Genomic DNA, 21,269 nt, shown 5'->3' with positions numbered 1-21,269 from the left:
CTAATTTTTACTCTCCTGTAATACCTACACATAAAACAATAGGATTCTCTTTTAGGGGCAGTCATTTTTCCAAAATTGTAGTTCTGCATCTGACTGCCTAATCCTTTTCCTTAAATATGTTTTCCTCAACAACAAAGTGGAGTAAGACAAACCTGGGAAGGTTTTAACACTGAAATGAGTGGGTCAGAATATTGTGCAGTTTTTTAATGGTGTACACTCATTATTATCTGTCCGAAGCTTATTTTCTTATCGTACTCTTTGGCTCCTTAATTGTCAGTGCATCTAGTTCACTTGAGCCCCATCTAATGCAGATGAATTATTTTCAATCTCTGCCTTGCATTTAAGATAAAATGCAGCCAGACTGTTCTGCCAGTGGCAGTTCTTGGAATTTGAAATTCATTTAACTTATCACGACAATGGGTTAGATTCTGCCCCTTTGTCTTTGCATTCCTCTGGGGTAAGGATCCGAGGCAAAGGTGTCGTGTCAGTGGGAAGGTCCCTGTGCCGATGGAACAGAATTATAGACTCCAGTTTATTAGTCCCAGTTACTTGAGCCACTTTCTCTGTTAGGGTCTTGGTAAAGAAACTGAAAAGTCCCCTCTTCTTTTATTGTTCCGTTAGAAGAAAATGTGAGGCAGGCAATATGAGAATACTTCATGCACATAAGCACGCACTTCAATTTTGGAGTAAAGAGCTGAGCAGTTATAAGACCTACTTTGACTATTTTCTGTAAAACTAAATTGAATTCTGCTTTTAATGGAGTAACTCTTTTCCTCCAGATTAGTTATAATATCTTCAGAACACTTCCACCAAGTGAAAATCCAGATTTTGATCCAGAAGAAGATGAGCCAACATTAGAAGCCTCCTGGCCCCATATACAGGTATATTATTTGTTAGTTTTTCAAATTATGCTATAGTGAGTTAACATTTTTTGTGGGCAGTGTGCTATCCTGGCAATTCTGGAAGTGCAGTATGTTCCTAGCTTATGTAGTTTGGTGTATGCTTTTGTGCTTTTCCTGTTACTCTAACCACAATGTGATTTCTTTTCTGTCTTTTATCCCCAAGCTCTTGGAACTTGCTGTTTTTGCTATTTCTAACATTTATCTTGTCTTCCTAGCTTCCTCCCCTCTGCCTTTCACTCTGCTCTCACTATAAAATTACCAATTATCTTGCTGCCAAATCTAAATGTCTCTTCTGGTATTCATCTTTTTTCTTTTCTTTTTCTTTTCTGCCCTGCATATATTCCTCTCCTGTTTGACTCCTTTGTGTTTTAGCTAAGATTTTCTAGGGCCCTTAGCGCTAACCTCACTTAGCTTTAAACCAGAGTTTGACATCTACTTCTAGCCATGGTTTCAAATGCCATTTTTAAGCTGTGATTACTGTTCTGTCCAGTATAGATGTAATGCTATTATAGTCAGCCAGTAAACCTTCCATCTACACAAATCTAAGATAATTCTTTGATAGCTGACTGAATCATCACAGGAGGACACCGGGAAAGAGGTGTTTTTTTTTTTTAACAACCCGAGCATTGTGAGGTTTAGTAGGCTAATTACACTATATTGGATGTATTTGAAACATGCTTCTGCTGTCTCTTCTAGCTGACTCTTGATCTAGGGTAAGGTTTTTTTGCCTCTTGGAAATTTATGGATTCATTGCCCATGAATGTATATTTTCTGAATTCTCATTTTGTTCTTTCATAGCTGGTATATGAATTTTTCCTGAGATTTTTAGAGAGTCCCGATTTCCAGCCGAGCATTGCGAAACGTCATATTGACCAGAAGTTTGTACAGCAGGTAAATATTCATCTGACAAACATGTTGCTGTGCGTTTGGTAAAGGTGATGTTTATGAATCATGGTGTCGTATTGGGGTTGGAGGAGAGTTGTCCAAATGTCTTCAGTTGCCACTTGAGTATTCTGGCTCATTTGGAAACATTAGGTTTATTTCAGAATAGATTAGTAATGCCTGAGTTGCACTGAAGTAATATGGTTACTCTGAGTAAGATCAAATTATAATGGAATTTATCATGGAGTCTAACTTCTTATGGATCATGTCTGTTAATTCACTTTCAGCAGGTTATAATGTTATGTGTTGAACAAATGGGAATGCATTATGAAGTAGCTGCTGTATTATACTGTTTTAGGTGTGTTTTGCGAGGTTCCCATCTACACGTGTGTGAAGTAATTTATTTTTGGCAAAAATATTACAGAAAAAGCTGTCCTGTGCTTTACTGTTGTTGTTTTTCCCCGGGGGTGGGTTGTCATGGTAGAATTTGTTTTTATTCTACTGAGTGTGCACTATCAGGAACTGAAGTAATAAGTAATACTTTATTAATAGCTGTTGGAGCTTTTTGATAGTGAAGATCCACGAGAGCGCGACTTCTTAAAAACTGTTCTTCACCGAATTTATGGCAAATTCCTTGGATTAAGAGCATTCATCAGAAAACAAATCAACAATATTTTCCTAAGGTATAATATATGTAGTTTTCTATAGAAGCGTTTAGAACCAGGATGTGTTCTGAGGGCACATTCTAAAATGGCCTTACTGAACTTTAAGTGGACCTGAAGAGTGTCTGGATAACAGGTCTCTTAGGAACCCCGTATAGCCCCTTGAATTCCATGATGGAAGAAAGGTGGGAAGGAAATGTAATGTGTGTGGGTGAGTAAAGTGCCTTTAAGTCACAGCCGACTTATGGTAGCCCCAAGTGAGACGCAGAGGTGGTTAGTCATTGCCTTCCTTTGCAGTCTTCCTTGGTGATTTCCCTGCCAATACCAGCCCTGCTTAGCCTCCAAGATCTGACAAGATTGGGCTATACCATGCTGCCTTCCCAGGAAATGTAATAGATGATGATAAATGCCAGCCTTGCAAATAAGTACACTATTGCAGGCCCACAAATCAAAATAGCTGTTACAGGATATACTATTTTTACTTTAAGGTAATTTAGAAGAAGCAATTCACCTTTCCCCTTGAACAGAAAGGGGAAGGGGATATTTTTTGCCCAAACTGGCACATATCACAAGTTTTTATATGGAAATACGTCTCACTGAGTTTCATGGGTCTTATTTCCATATAGTTGCATGTATATATCCATTTGAATCCAGGATTGGATCTCCTGGTGTTTGTGGTTTTGGTTTTTGGGGCTTTTTTTAACTTAAAAGCAGCAGCAGGGGTCTGCCATTTGCTTGGCAGTACTGCAGGAAGAAGAATTTTAATCCCACCAGTGCCATTTTCCTGATGTGTTCTCCACAATAGGACAGTGTTAAAATCTCCTCCTTGCTGCCTGAGCAAATTGGCAGTCCCATGTTTCTGCTTCTAATGAGTAACAAAGATTTGGGGGGGCGGGGTCCAGTTGCTAAATCCCTATGTAACTGTAGTTTGGCCCTTATCTTCCAATTAAGTGTGTAGAGCATTTCAGCGAAAGAAACTTTCAGCTGTTTTCTCCTGAAAAAGTTAAATAGTTTCAGCTCTCTGCAGACAGGAATAATGAATGTCACCAGCCTTATAGAATCCAGGCTCAGAGCATGTAGGTGAAGGTAAACACTGCAGATAATCAAGCTGACTCAGACACAGATGCGAGGCTGTACAAGAGACAGCTGCCGCAACCACACTGTTAGTAAAACAAAGCAACAGGCTTCAGGCATGAAAGTGAAAGCCTGAAAACCTGAGTCATTCACTCCTCAGCAATGAGTGCTCATTTAGCACTGGACTGAACATGTGCAATTAATTAATCTTTTATAATGAAGGGTCAGACTTGCTCTGAAGATAACCTGTGAAATGGAGACTTTTGATCACCCTGGTCATCTGGGGAACTTCATACCATTCCCAAATGACCAGTTGAATGGTAATTTGCAAGGGTGATGAACGTGTTTTTTAAAAATAGTTAGTCCCTTGAAACGCACTGCGGCATAACCAAGAAACTGAACCCAGGGTATGGTTGTGTACCTGAGAACTGGCTCAGTTATTACATCCTAATGTATTCTGTGGGCTAATGTTAACAGGTTGTATGCTGGAGGACACAGTTAAGGGGAAGGCAAAACCTGTTCCTCAGCTGAGATGGATCACAGTGCAGGGACTAGTTTAAAGGTGCCCCAAAGGGTACCCGTTAACTCTTACTTCTGTCAGAGGGAAACTGGGGTAATGGGGCTACATATTTGTATGTACAAAGAATCTAGAGAGACATTCTGTCTCTCCAAGGAATCGAGATGTAAATTTCCAGAAATTTTGGAGCCATGGAGGGAACCAATTGCCTCCCCTCCCAGAAAAAGCAAATTTGGTGGGAGGGGATTGAAATATAAGCAGTACTGCCTTATTGAGCCTTTTTAAAACCCAAAATGAATAATTTATAGCATAGCACATAAAACTTTCCTGCTTCTGTTTAGATATAGGCTTCTATTGTCTCATTTGTTGAATTGTACCTTTAATAGGTTTATATATGAAACGGAACATTTCAATGGTGTTGCTGAACTCCTTGAGATACTAGGAAGGTATGCTTATTCTTTTACTAAGTAGCCGTCCAGATAATGGTGTTGCTTTTCTTATTTGCAGGACACTTTGGCAGAAACTTTGGGCCTAATATATTAAAAAAAACAGCTTGCTGTGCTTGGTCTCTGGTTTTACTTACTAAGTTACAACCAAATTGGCTGCAACAGTGTCAGTTCCATTTGTTTAAACATCAAGAGGGGCACCTGGCTAAGAACCCTCCCTTCACCTGCTGCTTACCTTCCTGTAGCTTCTTTACCTGAACACTTGTCTCCTTGGCTGAACTCTGATGCTGGAAGTGATCGAGGTGAAAGGGCTGCAGGGAGGTAACTGGCAAACATTGGTAGGATTCTGTAACTCTTTCCTGGTAAAACGGAACCCCCACTGTGCTCTTTCTGCGTGGTTGGGGCGGTTCTGTGTTGAAAACTCACCAGGCTGTCATAGCTGCCTGTGAAAGGGGCCTTTTGTTTCAGTTTGGTCTTTCAACCTGGAAATTAGCTTTGATACCTTTTAGCTAATACACTAATCCTCATTGTCTCAATGCTGCTTCAGGATCACGGCGTCAGTATGTTGCAAATCCTTTGTCTTACTTTGTGATACTACTCATGTATCAGGAACTTTTGAAACACTCTGATGCTATTGCTATAAAACGACGACCGCTAACAAAAGTTGCCTGAATATATAGTCTATTGTATCTTTCTCAAAGCATTAGGAAAAAGTTTTTTTATTCCTGTCATGTGATTTTGCTGGGATGATACATTAAAATCATTTCTTCATATTCAAATACTGTTGCAATTAAGGAATGTAATACAAAGTGTATTATTGTCAGCAGGGTTAAATAATTGCATTGTCTGCTTACGGCTAACAAGTAAAACACTGTTTAGCCTGTAAAGAAGAAGGTGACGAGCTCATCTTCAAAGCGTGAAATAGTTACTCTCAGGCTTCCTTCAGTTTCCATGAAAAGGCTGTAGAGCAGCATTTCTGTGAAAGGGGGAAAAGCATAAATTTAATCTGATCACGTGTGCATATCTGATTCCATATCCATGCTAGATGAATAATGCCAAAAATAGACTTCTGTCCTTGTCTGGTAGAAATCTTTATGCAGTTGATAGCACTTTTCCTTGTACATTATGAAACAAATTGTTAGAAAGGTCTCTGAATTGGTGCAGAATTGACTGCTTTGAGTCTTTTTTATTTTTTTTTGGTCTTGCTTTGCAATCTCAAAAGCACTTTTGCTGCATGAACAGTGTAAAGATCTGTATCTGAATGCTGAGATGAGGGAACAAACCTGATTGGCAGCTCCTGGGAGATGCTGCTCGTTGCTGCCATCTTCAGCGGCAGGATTAAGAAGCTTATAGCCTGGGGTAAATGGAGGGATTTGCCCTGTGTTGTAGCTGCTTCATATTTATGAAGTAAATCTGGGGACTAGTATTGCCGGGAAGGCTTCCAACAGGGTGTTGGATGTGTTAAGTGCGGGGTGTGCTGCTTTTTAAATATTAACTGTACATTTTTGTTCTTTAATGTTCTTGAAACTTCACAAATAAGGTATCTGGTCTACTTTCTTTTTGCAGTATTATCAATGGGTTTGCATTGCCCCTGAAAGCAGAGCACAAGCAGTTCCTTATGAAGGTTCTTATTCCTATGCACACTGCAAAAGGATTAGCTTTATTTCATGCACAGGTATGTTGAGCTGTCAGAGGGAACTGTTTTTGTAATAAATGCAGACCTATTTAATGCTGTTGTGGTTAAAGTTTGATTAGTTAGTGTAGTACACACGTTTGTGAGTCGTGTGTGGGGGGGGGTGAAAAGTGGGGCATTCTTTGCTGCGGGCATAATCTACATGCAGTAAGATTTTAAAATGCTTCATACAGTGGATGTGCTGTGGTTTACCAAAGAAATGATCTAACTGTGTTTAGGTACATGGTTACAAATATTTTCCCCTTGTATACTTGATTTGTTCTTTTGAATTAAGTGCTTCTGTTCCAGATGACCGATACATTGCAGATTTGTAAAAAGAAATGTTTGAGCACTCTCTGTAGTTAAATGTATTCTTTTTGCTCTTAAACTTAGGAACTTGTATTATCTAAACTTGGAGATTGAACATTTTTAATGTGTTTCAATATTTATTAATTTGGGGCTTTTTGTTTTACTCACCCAAGTGATTTTGCACATAGGCGCTCGAATTTCTGAACAGGAACAGGGAATTTTGGAGAGACTTGGTTTTTAATCACAGCTCACCAATGGATTTGCTATATTTTTGAACAACTTCCTCACCAATAGAACAGGAGTAATGAGGTTATACCTCATGTGGGCATTGAGCATGAATGAGGACTATTAAGAAACCAGCGCTAGAAAGTGCCATGTCTGAGCAAAAGATGTTGGCAGTATAGCAAACTGATTATAGTAAAAGTGAAAATATGAAAAATTGGCAACAAATTTAAGTACAACCTATACAATGATGATGACAGTAGTTGTACTCAGGTTCTTTCTAGACCTTCTTTGGATGATGTTCCCTGATCCTTGGACCAGTGGAGAAGTGAAACCCAAACCAAGTGATCCTGCATGTACTTGAATGTGGAAAATCCACTTTGGTCCTGAGGAAGGAAGCACTCTTGAAAGGATTGCTCCCTTGATCAGGCATTCACATTTTCTTGCTGAGGAAAGGAATAACGTATGGAGTATGCAAGCCTGAGACCTCAATTAGAGTTTAAAGCACAGTACCAGGATCTCGGAGAACTAGAACCTTTCAGTGATTTTCACTCTCCATTGCTGTAAATCACTAGGATATTTTCATTTTCTTATAAAACGAGGTTTGAATTATACACAGCGGAGCCTCCAACGAACTTCGCTGCTACTGCCTTTTCCTGCCTCTTCCTCGCTGTAATCACTAAGTACATGTTCCACAATGCATCTCATGCACATGCTTAAATATTTGAAATTGGTGAGGCTTAAACAAGTACCGCTGCAAGCTGAACCTGAAGCCCCATTGTTGTCATTAACAAAAACAATTAAACTTTTTATCTGTGTTTTAGCTGGCCTATTGTGTTGTTCAGTTCCTGGAGAAAGATATGACATTAACGGAGCCGGTGAGTGTTGTCTCTTCACTTTTAACATTCTTAACAGCTAAGTCTACTCGAATACTCGAATAACACTTGTGAGAAATGTGTAGGACAGTGGTGGCGAACCTATGGCACGTGTGGCAGAGGTGGCACTCAGAGCCCTCTCTGTGGGCACACGCGCCATCACCCCAGCGCAGAGTTCGCCTGAGTTCGTTCCCCCGGCTGAGGAGGCTGGGAACCAGCGGTGCCTTCCCGGCTCCTCCGGGAAGCACTGGGCTCCTTCCCAGCGCCTTCTCTGCAATCGCCGGCTGCACGCTCCGGAAGTGAAGACAACGGCGAGCCTTTTGCCAAGGACTGGAAGAGGCGGAGCTGGGATGGGGCTGGACTGGGAGTGGGACGCCTGGGCAGCCGTCTGCGGCGGGCTGGTTGGTGACTGCAGCGCGGGGGATTGGTGGTGATGGCCGAACGGGGGCCCACCTGGCGTTTGTGCTGGAGCCGAGCCCTTCGCTTAGCTCGGGTTTCCACTCTGCTTGTTCATGCAACCGAAGGTGCCTCTGAGCACGTGCAGAGGGCTGATGTTAGGGACAGTCTTTTTAAATTTGTATGAAGATAACAGTCTTTTTAAATTTGTATGAAGATAACAGTTGGAAAAAGAACCAAACTGAAGGGGTGGGGGCTATGCTTCAGCTGCTTTCCTTCCCAGTCGGCCGCCCATGCAGGGTTGCCAACCTCCAGGTAGTAGCAGGAGATCTGCTATTTCAGTTCATCTGGAGAAAATGGCCACTTTTGCAATTGGACTCTATGGCATTGAAGTCCCTCCCCAAATCCCACCCTCCTCAGGCTCCGCCCCAAAAACCTCCCGCAGGTGGCAAAGAGGGACCCTGCAACCCCTAGCCCCATGTGGACTTCTAGCTGTGTTGGCACTTTGCAATAAATAAGTGGGTTTTGGGTTGCAGTTTGGGCACTTGGTCTCTAAAAGGTTCGCCATCACTGGTTTATCATGTGTATACTGCTTGTAATTTACAGGGGACTACATTGGAAGCTCTGTTGCAGACAAATCGAATTGTTCATGCATACCATCAAGCTTTTCTAAGCAATGATAATGCACAGGAAAAGTTGGCTTCATTAGAAGTTGCAGAAAGCTGCCTAGAAGCTTTTAAGGTGCCTTAGTAGCAAAGAACTGTGTTTACGGAATCTGATACTTTTGGATCAAAAGCTTTGGTGCTTTAAATCCATATATGTAATAAAAGCTGCATGCTTCAGTGTCCTGGTTTCCTATCATATCCAAAGTCAAATTTTTCCTTCTCCACTCCAGACATGTGCAAGTTAAGCTTTCACATATCTAGATGGGTGTGTACCTAGGAGAGTTGTTTATTTTGTATGTGTGAGAAGTAGGGAAATACAAGCATTGAAACATCTGTGCTTCCTGTCCCCTCCCCTAATATATAAGGGTCAAAGTAGATATGATAGCTGCAGTCATACTTTCTTTCCCCCATGTCTGCCTTTTATAAGTGCAGCAGGGTGGATGGTGGTGGGGCTGATCTTTGTACAACAGGCGTTTAAATCCTCTCCCACCTTACAACTTGATGGGGTTTTTGTCCTAGTTTGTTTTCTCCCAGCTGGCTCCACTGCTGGAAGTGAGCATGCCAGGAGAAAAGATCCCAGAGCATGGAAAATTAAGGCAGAGGAAGATTGAGCTCGCCTTGTCTATCTAGTCCTTTTGATGTAAACATCAGACTCCTCCCAGTCTGTTTATGGTCGCCAGCATTTGACCCACTAGCCACCAGTGTAACTCAGTGTACTGGGGTGGGGTTGTAAATATATGTTGCCCTTTGCCAGGAAATGTTAGCAACCACATAGCTAGCTTGATGAGACTATGTCAGGCAGCCCCAGGTCAAGTTTGATGTTAGTAGAATTAAGAAAACCAAAATTTGCATAAAGAAATGTATAAATCAATAGAAAATTAAAAGTTGGCACGGCTCTATTTCTAGTAATTGGTGTAGCAGGAACCTCAAAGGTTTGTCCAAAATTTGAGCAATTGAGGCAACAGTAGCAGCTCTCTGTTGTTGGTTGAAAAACTGCTGCCTGTTTCCCCTAGTGCTAGGAACAGCTGAAACTACCAAATTTTACTAAACTATATAATGGATGGATAGTAAGTAGAGATAGTAACTAGTTTTTTCAGGGATAATACCCTGCACATGGAATGTGCTTTCCCTTGAAGCTTGTCTCTCCCCTACTCTTTTAGGCACCAAATTAAGGTAATTTGTTTACCCAGGCTTTTACTTGAGTTCCATCCATGACCATCTTTAACCGACTTGCTGACCTGTCAGTTTTATTGTATTTTGGGTCACCTTGTAATGAGTGTAACTGTTCTTGCAGATTTGATGCTGAATTTCGTTGTGCTTTGGTTTCATTGTTGTTTTTTACTGTTGTATTTTATGTTAGTTTTGTGCTGAATTTATTTATTGACTGCTTTTTAACTACTGGCATTTGATATGAGCAGTCTTGAGCAGCCTTTCTGAAGAGTGGGATGGATAGTGTTGTCTATATATTGATGATACCTCATGCCAAAACTCTGGATGATCTCAGCCAGTGGTTTTATGTAGATGTTGCATGGCAAAATGGGAGTTCTGCAGTTTCTCCTACTGCAAATGGGTCAGACATCTGTGACTTGATCCCATTGACCAGAGTGTATTTCTCAGTTGTGCTGCTTTCCCCCTCTTCCCAAATCCCCCAAGCAACAGTTGTATTCAGGGCAAACAAAGCAGTTCTGGTTCCAAAGCCAGGCTCGAAAGTAGGTTGAAATCTAGATAGTCTGTCTCCTTAAGAAAGTATTACTCACTTCTTAGACCCAACTGTATAAACCCCTACCAACTAGATATGTGCAGACAAGACGAGCAAGGCCAGCTATAGATGTGGTAGTCTGTTCCTCTATGCAATTTGTGATCTCAGATCACAAGAATTGAAAGATGCTATTAGACCTAACTGTCCGTTGACTGATAGTGGTGAAATATTACTCCTGTATCTCTTTGCCAGGCAGTCAGAGGCAGTCAGAATTAACTGAATAGTTTGATACTGAGGACTGTTTGGGGGACTGAGATTTTTAAATGCCCTCACTGGCCAGAAATGTATGTACAGGAGGCCCATTGTTGGGAGCTGACATTCTGGCGCAGTTGCTGGGGCTCTGGGAGGGTCACTGCCAACTGCAGCATCGCCACCTGCCCCCCTTTCTCTGCCCAGTGACTGGATGGGGTCCTCCCTCCCTGGACCATTCTCCTTTGGTATGTGCACCATGCCGATGCTTGGCCTTTCCTTTCCCAGAGCAAGGTAAGGCAGCGGTAACTATCAATCATTGCCTGCCTGGGTGAGCATCTGTACAAGCTTGGAGTGACTGCTTCTGTTTATTCACCTCAGCCTGCCCCTCTTGCTGAGTAGCAGCAATGAGAGTAGGTTCCCCTCGAGGGATGAATGGCAGCTGTTGCCCCCCTTAGGCAGATGGGGGCAAGCAGTTGAGCCTGCCCCTAGGTACCACTGTGGCACACGTTACCACTGCTATTCATTTACAAGCCTGTTCATTTACTAGCTTGCTTGTTCGCTCATCTTTCTTGCGGGCAGCAGCAGCTTCCTATCTTATTTAGAATATTTCTATGCCACCTCTTCAGAATTCTTGCAGGAGGTCCCTTTCCTGCCCAGAAGCAGGAGATGGCAAGCAAGCAGGGATGCTCTTAATAGCAGCAGTTACTTTTCATCTACTGGAGCTGTGGGATGGAGGGAAGGACACCATCGTGTGGCCCCACCAAAACCTGGAACTGGCTCTGGCCTAATGTTCTGTAAAATTAAGAAGGTTAAGAAATACCCCCGTTTTGATTAGCTACAAGAGAACTAAGTATTTTTGAAATGCAGTGTTTCCAAACATGAAACAGAGGCTGTTAACATGTGTAAAAGGCCATGGGTTAGCGGGCCGGTGTGGTCTAGTGCTGGGCTGGGATTCAAAAGTTCCAGGGTCAAATCTTCACTTGACCATGAAGTGCACTTGGGTGACTTTGCCGCCAGTCACCAAATCCTCCCACATTGCAAAGTGGCTGTGAGGTTAACAGGAAAAGGGGAATCGTGTATATTGCCCTGAGCGCCTTGGAGGAAGGATGAGATAAAAATGCAATTAGAGTATCTCAAAGTAAACAGGAAAATTGATTTACGGTAAGTAAGCTGAATTCCAAGAGGAGCATTTAAGAATCATTTAAAAATACATATATTTCCAGATTTGTTACAAATAGCCTTTATATGCAAAAAACAGTTTCTAAATGGTCATTTGAAATTTGTATGTAAAACACTTTGAGGTACGGTTAAAACTAAAGCATTGCTTTGAATAAAGTAAAGTAGCATGATTATAATAATTTAAACCTTGTCTGTCTGTATGCTTTGCTCGAATTGTGGGCTGACTGGACCTTCTTCTTACCTGGAGAGTTCATGGTGGGCCTCTGTCTTGGCAGCCCAGGAGCAAGTTGAGCCAAGCAGCCCCCATAGGGGCTTAGTAGATATGTTCTAGTAGATATGTTCTTAGTAGATATGTTCTGACTTGACTTTTTTTAAAATTTTATTTTTACAATGTAGGTTATCAGAGGACTTCTCAAATTTTGGCCAAAAACATGCAGCCAGAAAGAGGTCAGTTTTATTAATTTCCATATGCTGAATTACAGAAGAGTAGCACAGACTGACAGAGCTGAAATAGTTTGTCCCCACTGTAAGTAGGATTCCAGCTGCATTTTTTAAAAGAATTGACTTTTGAACTGAAGTCCACACATTGGGCTTGATTCCCTTATGTAATACCCCTGTGGATGAAGTACTCATGTGCAGTACTCATGCAGTACTCAGAGGAATCCATGAAGGATGGAAAGAATGCTGTTGAGCCCTACCCTCTCGCCAAGTGCATGTGTAAAATAGTACATGTGTAAAATAGTACAAAGAGCTGTTAATAGGAAATGTGGTGTCTGTGCATACCAAACTTCTCCTTATCTTGGGTCTCCCCAGCTACTTGATCAAATTATGCAAGCTGCATTGGAGGCAGGTGAAAAGGCGTGGGAGAACCTCCAGAGCCCTTGCTGCTGCATGCTTCCTAATACATAGTGAAGGGTGATAGGGAAGAGAGGTTCTGAGCACTATGGGATCCTTCTGTGCATGAGCACTGGACCCTCGTAGAGAAGGATCATATCCTGCAAGTTCCCATGATAATGCATATTACGTTGTAATTAATCAGAAATGGTCCAATTATAGTTTTTTGGGAAATTGCTACAGCAAGGGGCTTCATTGTAATGAAATATTTTAACTTGTTGACATAGTTGTAGTTTTAAAATGGAACTTGAATAGCATTTAATGATCTCAGTCACAGTTGTTGTATTTGTTGGCCTCAGTCTGTGAATATAGTTGGCCCTTGCGAATAATATTTTTTTCTGGTCACAGTTGGTAGAAGATTTATGCTCCATAACTTTACTGTGCAGGTTCACACATGGGCTAGGTGTATAGGTCCTATACATGAGGTTGGACCCAAAGTTGTCTTCTGCTGGTGGAAGGGCATTTCCGCAGTGGATTACAGGATTTTTGTCAGTTCCCCTGTCCCACTGGAGATTTCACACTGCATTGCCACACAATTTCTAAGACAACTAACCTCCAGGAAGTACAACAGGTTCCCGCAGGAAAGGGGAGGTAAAAAAAATTTGTTGTGCTTTAGATCCAACCAATGGTGGGAGCTCTGTTTTACTGTGATTATATACATACACATATGAACTAGAACCTAAGATATACAGATGCAGTTTTTTTAAAGTATTCGGGATAGGGCCCCCCCTGAAAAGAGCTGCATCTGACAAGGATTCTTTCAAATTTAACAAAACTTCAGTGTAGATTACTTACAAAATCCCACTGGAATGTATCCTCTGTCACTTATGTTATATAGCCACTTGTGATGATTGGTAAATAAAGTATTTTTGTTCTACTCACATTTTTTACTTATTTGTTTTTTCTTTAACAGGTAATGTTTTTAGGTGAAATTGAAGAAATCCTGGATGTAATAGAACCAACACAATTTAAAAAAATACAAGAGCCTCTCTTTAAACAGATAGCCAAGTGTGTGTCTAGTTCACATTTTCAGGTAAAGTATAGCATAGTATAGCAGGTACAGTATAATATTTGTATTACCCAGCATAATTGATCTGAATTCTGAAATGTATATTTCAGGTTGCGGAAAGGGCTTTGTACTTCTGGAATAACGAATACATTCTTGGTCTGATTGAGGAGAACATCGATAAAATTCTGCCTATTATGTTTAGTAGTTTATACAAGATTTCCAAAGAACACTGGAATCCGTATGTACTCTTCATCATTCACTCCTTTTAAAGTGCCTTTTAGATATTTATTGAGTTAGCTTTTGCCATAAGTATTCTAATGAATTAAACATGTGCATATTTACACAGGTAGGTAGTCCATATTATGCCATTAATCCAATTTATGCCAAAAGAAGGAAGTTGAATAAACAGTTAAATGGAAGGGTATCTGTTCTCTCAACGGTCCCCTAAATAATGATGATTTAATGGTTTTGAAGTGAGATTTAGGGGAAAGTTAACAAGAGAGCATCTCTGCAGAAAGCTACAATGACTGAATTGTAGCTAATGTGAGTTATGAAATATTTGGAATATTGTTTGTCTTAACCTTTACAGTGGGGAGACAGGCGTCTGAGCTATCGCTGTAATAAAATAGCTGCATCCGAAAGATATTTGGCAGTACATTTAATGAGAAAAAAATGTAAGCTGTAAATTAAAGGCAAATAATTGGCCTTTATGAAATAAGGTTTTATTTTTGTAGACTATCGCTAAATTAAATCATTGTAGAATTAATTCATTGTGCTATATGTCCATTCTGAATAGCAACATGTGTTAAACCCACCCTAGAATAGCAGGTGAATAATTTGAATTAATGTCTTCTAATTTTCACAGCCCCTACAGTTATATCAGTGCTGGTTAAACTTGTATTCAGGGGCATACATGATCAAAAGGCTTATGAAGACAGTTCTGAGTGTAGAGCCTGCATTTAAAAAACATGCAGTTCCCCTGTATGAAAACATGGTTTTCATACAATTTTTACATGTAAGTTTAAACGGTTGAACAGTTTTTCCATGTAAGCTTAAATGGTTGAACCACACTGCTTGCTCTGGGGAGTGTGTGTATTGATTGTCTAGAAATATTGAAACAGTGCTCAAAATAAAGTTCATGTGCAGCAGGACCAATAGAAGTACTTGTTTGAGTGTCATGAGATCTGAGAACAGTTTTATTTTTGATCATGTCATGTGATGTGTGCATAAGATGTACATGTAAATGTACAGTGTATGTCAGTGGTGCATAACTACATTCACAAGTATTTCACAGCTAAACAAACTATAGTGACCAATATAATTATCATCATTTATCACGTTCCAAATTAATAGGTAGGTAGTGTACAAGATGAGAAAGTGGATGTGGTCAGGCAGGGTAAGAGAAGATGTCTGCTTAATGGCAGAGGGCTCCTACCTTTTGACCCTTCTTCTAATCAAATATTTCAGCTCAAGTATTTGTTGCATTTGGGGACATAAAGGCAACTTGGGATACTTTTAAAATTGTGTTTACTGAATATGTCAAATATACTAAACTGTTATTGGCCTTCATCCCTGGTTTTAGTGTTATGTTTTCACTGAACTATTGCATATATAATATTGTGTAGTACTTCGTTTTAAATGTATTTAGTGTTGGAATGTTTTGATATTCGCTGCCTTGTGTGGGGGACCCTATTTGGGTGGAAAGGTGACATAGAAATGTTTTACATAAATAAAATAAAGCATGATTTAGGACATTAGAAATTTTCCAGAAAACCCACCTCACTTGCAAATTGTCCACTAAATATTAAGCTGGAAAGGTGAAGTTGCAATGTTTCTTTTCCCTTTCTAATTGGAGTTATTTGACCAAACGCAGTGCTTAAAGGTCAGGGGGATGCTCTGGGTTGGTATGGGACGCTGTAGCTGGAGGGGGGCAGGAATATCCCCCATGGGCACTAGCTTTGTGTGCACAAGAGTTTATGCAAGTGCAGTGGGGTTATTTCTGCTGATTCCTTGCCAGCAGCTACTTCCTACTCTGCATCCCACTCACTTCTGATAGTCCCTTAACACTCAGAAATAGCTTTCAGGGGGCTTAAGTGGAAAAGTGAAGGTGGCAAAGATTGTTTTCATGGACTCTGCTGTGTTCGAGGTTTGCAGGGCTTGAGCTTATGTCTATAAGGAACACCCAACACAGGATGAAAGTCAGTGGCAAAGTAAAGTTAATCAAAACTGCTGGAAGGGTATCTTGCAAACAAATGTTCCTGTTTTAAAAGTCAGTCCAATTTCCTGCCATGTAACAAAGAGAGTCTCTCATGTTGTTTTATTTATATGATTTTAGGTAAGCTATTTTGTACTGAGTCCTTGTAAGCACAGGGAATTATAAAAATAATTAGTCTATTGAATTATACTACTTCAATCTCTATAGAAAATGGCATTCCATATGTTGCTGTTATATAATGACACTTAGATAGTTATATTTTATTTGTGCCAGCCAGCCATTTTATGACCTCAGAGCTATTTAATATTGCAATAGTCCCCATCAGTTTTCCTGGATTAGTTGGCGCTACCCTGCTGCTTTAAAGCCTCATTAATCAAAAGCAGAGACTGGGCCAAACATCTTCCATGTACACTTTAAGTCTTCAAGAGAGAGAACATCTGTTTTAAACTACCATTCAAATTGCATTGCTGCCTGGTACTTTACATTAAGTGGCTAGAGTATGAATGCAGCAGTTGAACATATTCAGAACAGAGGTTGGAACGCAACAGTCAGTTCCCTAATGGGATCCTGTTCTTTTTGTTCTAGGACCATTGTAGCATTAGTATATAACGTGCTGAAAACACTGATGGAGATGAATGGAAAACTATTTGATGAACTCACAAACTCTTACAAAGCAGAGAGACAAAGGTATTTTGCTTTTCTTTGATGCTTGCTTTGAAAGTATCATCTGAATTGCATCCTGATTTTGGGATTAAGATGACTTTGCAGCTTTTTGTAGTTGTGAATCACTCTGTCTGCATCAAACAACCCCTTTCCCTTAAATTCTCCTTCAAACCCATTTGTCCTATGAAGCGGCCCTTCTGGAAGGCAGATACCATCGTTTCCTGCTTTCACAACGACTGTCCATGTATTAGTGGGAATGTAGAGTCTATTGAACATGTTCTGCTGTACTGGCCATTTTATGATATTCAACATCAGTACATAGCTCCAGATTTTGTCAATCATACTGGGAAGATCTGAACAATTTTAAGCCTCCTTTCTTCTTGCGGACTCTTTCCAGGAGATGACTTACAAAGTTGCTCAATTTTGCCTGTGGGCGTGCGGGATACGGAAGCAGCTGACCAAGCCTTAGCAACTCTGCCTGGTTGATGGGAGGGAGGGCTTTATTCTCCTTTGTTTCCCTCTCCATAGATGTTTATTGTTTTATATTTGCCACATTATACGTGTTTTATTTTTAGTCCAACCACTTTTTAATCGTCTGGAGCTGATTTTGTATCAAAATAAATTTTGATGATGGTAATGATGATTATTCTATGAAGCTGTGCCTGGACTATTGGAGCTTTGCATTTTCTGTTCAGTCTTCTACAATCAGTTCATTGCTGCTGTTTTCCAGCCCCCGTCTTCCCTCTTCACTAAGGGCTTCTACTTAGTAGCTTTTAGGTCTCGAGGTAGGGAAAGTGTGTGTTCATACAGCACCTGGCATATGTTGGAGGCCAAAGAAGATGGCTATCCCTGGTGCAGATTAATGTTCGATGAACTTGATATGCTCAGAAAAAACATCATCCGAGTATGGCTGCTCTTTGGCAAAGCATCTCTGAGGCTGAGCAGTCCAGGCATGAAATTCCCTCCCCACCCCAGCATTAAAGGAGCCATGCCTCTGTGTCGTCATGTTCTTTAAGAGGAGTGCTAGACAGCTGCAGAACTGTCACACTTGGGCTTCCTTCTAACACTCAAATGGAAAGATATACTCAAAGGCAGAGGCCCTTTCCCCCCTTCAGTTCGAAGGAGGTCATCATGCACAGCTGTCATCCCAGATGAAGCTGCTTTGGCACAGCATAAGTGTGTGAGGTGCCACCTCTGCGCAAGCAGGTGCTGAGATGAAGCCCAGGGACAATTGGCCACTCCTGTTCTGGACAGAGTATCAGATGAGTGCCTAGGATATGTTCTTGACTCGTTCAGTCTGGGGGTCCCCAAGATGGTGTCCATGGGTGGCATTGGCATCCACCAAGTGTTTTTAGAAAATGAGTGAGGCCTGGTGGGGTTGTTGGCCAGTACAGCTGCAGATTTGCTGTGGAGATTTTTTTTAAAAAAACTCTTCAGCAATAGCTGCCACCACAGCACAAGGATCTTCACTGTTACTGTGGGTGTTCATTTTAAAAGGCGTTCCGTTAAATAAGGCATTCTTCCTGAAATGTTGAAGTTACTATTAGAGGTATGCATCACCTCACTCCCTGACATTTTGTTGTTGGCTCCATTTTCTGTGGCGGTCATTTTGTGGTTGCACTCACCAACCTGTGTCAGAATTCCAAAGGTGCCTGCAGGCTTGAAAAGGTTGGGGACCCTGATTTAAGCAGAGGAGTGTCAAACTAAGTGACATATTGGTGCAGAAAAGGGGCCTTTTCTGGTATTTAGAGTTCCTTGCTTTTAGGATTCTGTTTCTACAGTGATCTTGCTTCCAAACACTATTGCATGTTCAGAATGGCTGAATATCCTCTTGATAAGCACCTGTCCCTTAGGCAAAGCAGCAGTTTTCACGACACATAGAGCCATTAACACATGTCAGTACAAATGGATCATTAACTGGTAATATTTGTCATTTCAAAAGATTTGCTGACTGCAACTCATTTTTTTCAAGGACTAATGAAAATCACTGAGGACTAATCTCTTGCATTCTGAGCCTTCAGTCCATCTCTGAGTTTAGGGTCACTGTGGTGAAAAGTTAAACAGTTCTAGCAGCAGGGCTTGGTTAAAATGGTTGTTTGTTACTCATCTAAATAAGGTTAAGAGGTAAAAGTAAATTATCCCTAGTTTTGGAAATGTGCACAAACAAGTTTTGTTTTGTGTCTGCACAAAACTGTAGAGTGTGCTTGCATTCTCTGCCACACACACATCTTCTTAGATGTATTTGCACATCCAGGAAAGGAAGCCTTTGGGGATCCAAGCTCATGCCTTGATCAAGCTGTTAATCTTGGAGTCCTTTTGCTCTGGATGGTCTGACTTTATCCCTGTGGTAAGAGAGCCCAGTGGTCAAAGACACATAATTGTTCCTCTTTTCTACAGAGAGAAGAAGAAAGAGCTAGACCGTGAAGAACTATGGAGAAAACTGGAGGAACTAAAGCTTAAAAAAGCACTGTCTGAGCAAAGTAGCACACCAACGATAAACACACAAAATGACGATGTAGTGCCAATGTCAAGTGAAAATGACTCCACAAGAAGCTCTTTTCTACATACGTAAAATACAGAAGAGAAACCTCATCAGTGTATAAGAAATGGCCTATTTTTTTTCCTCTGGCAAAATGTAAATGAAAGTTTTTGAACAGAAATACAATAATTGAATGTGACATTACACAGCATATTGTAAATTTGTCTAATCATTGTTATATTATCACTTCTGACTTTTCACAAATGAATTTTATCATCCATGATGTGTGTGATTTTAATTATGGGAGTGGTGAAAATTGACTTGAATTTTTTTCTTTTTTTATTGTGTGTTGCACATAGGTATAGAAGTCATCTATTTACGTTTTTTCCCTTATGTGCTTTTCACATTACTGCAGGTGTGGCTACGATTTCTAGAAGAGACCTCTAGTTGTGCTGTATTTTCTCAAATGAAACTAAGGCTACAGTCTTACGTGAACTTGGGAGTAAGCCCTATTGACTCCAGTTGGTCTTTTTTCTGACTAAACGCACGCAGGGTGTGGGTTGCAGGGTGAATTGTATCTGGATGGGATACTCTTCTGTGCATTACGTTGCCACACATTTCAAAGCTTATTACTGCACAAAGCATTCCAGACAGCAAAGAGCTGTGGTGAAGGTAGGGTTTAAATAGAGCACAAGTAAAAAAAAAAAAAAAGGCTACCACACGTATACACTCTGGATAGGGAGGAAGCAGCTTCTCTGGATGCCTCGTGACCACTTGGTCATCACTTCTCTGCCTTTAGTCAGGCATTCAGTCGTTGTGAGTCTTGTTCTAGAGCTGAGGGTGGCATTGCCTTTTGAGCATACCACTGAAGCACCTAATGGCCCCCAGAGTTCCTACACAACATAGGAACTCTGTTTTGGGCCGGCTCTGCAAGATAGAGGCTTGGGTTCTGCCATTCCTACCCAGGAATGAAATACCTGTCTTGACAAAAACAACTCCTTGTTTTGTTTAATGAAAATACAGCGCTACAGCGCTCTTTTTTAAAGTTGGGGAAAGCTGACTTTACAAGTCTTTTGTCTGTTTTTAAATTGATCAGGTGGGGGAAATTGTTTTTCTTTTCTTTTTTTTGCAGATCTTATCAGAGTACCATTCCAATCTCCTTAAATTGCAATTGTGTGGAAAACAGTTTTGTATTGAGGGATTGAGCAGCATTCAATAAAGTCTTTATGTTTGTAATTAGTTTTGTATATTACTATCTTTGTAGCTTCACCGCCCTGTACAAAAGAATGGTTATGTTGGTGGTTTCTCTAGAAAATGTGTTTAAATTAATTCAGCATTCATGAGAACGTTAGATTGGATCTCGTGATTCGAGCTTTTGCACGAAATCATACTTATTGTATCCCCCCACGTACACAAAATGCTAGGTGTTGCAGAAGACCTTGTGCAAGTAGTACTACTGTAAGTCCCCTTATGTTTCCACTTATTCATCGCTGGATCCAAGGCATGGACTGCCAAACAAGAGGATAACATGACAAATTGATTGGACATAGGTCAGCTTATGTCCAGCATCTCACATTGTTTTAGACGGAGTCTTCTGCGGGATGGAACATGTACCACTGTGCTGCAGAGGCTGTTCCTATGTTTCATGGTATTGACACATCTTCATGACACCAATCTCTGGCTGTAAGTATCCACATATTTGGCCACTTTTGAGAATTTGATGTTGGTTACTTCTGATAAATGGAAAAGCAAGTGCCATGAAACATAAAAAAGACAGCTGAACCCCTCATTTAGATTAAATTTTCCTCACGTTAAGAATTGGGATGTAGGCTAACCTAGAGGCAGCAACCTGCCAACATTTTGCTTCTCCAGTTCCCACTCTTGTAGTTGGTGATGTATCTGTTCCGGCTTAGAAATACACATACTTTTTTATTGGAAGCTTCTCATTGGATTGGTGGTTCTTATAATCCAAAACCCTTCTCCAGGCATTTGAAGGAATTGGCCTGAAACTTGCCCACATTATTTTGGAATCAATTAGGGCAGTGGTCGGCAAACTCATTAGTCAACAGAGCCAAATATCAACAGCACAATGATTGAGATTTCTTTTTGAGAGCCAAAACGCCTTTTAACAACCATTCATGCACAGGAGGTTTTGCCTTGGATTTGCCGCTCTCTAGATGCACATTTTCCCCATCTGTATTCTCAAAACTCTGCAGGGGGGCTTATTGTTGAGTTTTGAGAATCTGGATGGGGAAAA

General features: G+C 40.8%; 1 protein-coding gene across 1 annotated transcript in view; it reads left to right on the top strand.

Moving 5' to 3' along the window:
* PPP2R5A (protein phosphatase 2 regulatory subunit B'alpha) overlaps positions 1–19,105 on the top strand; it is a 50,888-nt gene extending 31,783 nt beyond the window's left edge. Inside the window, exons 3-13 of the mRNA XM_056853374.1 lie at positions 780–881; positions 1,701–1,793; positions 2,337–2,467; positions 4,424–4,483; positions 6,050–6,158; positions 7,511–7,564; positions 12,149–12,199; positions 13,560–13,679; positions 13,766–13,893; positions 16,456–16,557; positions 18,931–19,105. Coding sequence (XP_056709352.1) covers positions 780–881; positions 1,701–1,793; positions 2,337–2,467; positions 4,424–4,483; positions 6,050–6,158; positions 7,511–7,564; positions 12,149–12,199; positions 13,560–13,679; positions 13,766–13,893; positions 16,456–16,557; positions 18,931–19,105 — 1,125 coding nt within the window. The remainder of the gene's footprint in view (positions 1–779; positions 882–1,700; positions 1,794–2,336; positions 2,468–4,423; positions 4,484–6,049; positions 6,159–7,510; positions 7,565–12,148; positions 12,200–13,559; positions 13,680–13,765; positions 13,894–16,455; positions 16,558–18,930) is intronic.
* Positions 19,106–21,269: the final 2,164 nt, after the last annotated feature.

Source organism: Euleptes europaea, chromosome 7 (genome assembly GCF_029931775.1).
Source record: "Euleptes europaea isolate rEulEur1 chromosome 7, rEulEur1.hap1, whole genome shotgun sequence".
Taxonomy (NCBI): Eukaryota; Metazoa; Chordata; class Lepidosauria; order Squamata; family Sphaerodactylidae; genus Euleptes; species Euleptes europaea.
This window is presented reverse-complemented; position numbering and strand designations above follow the sequence as displayed.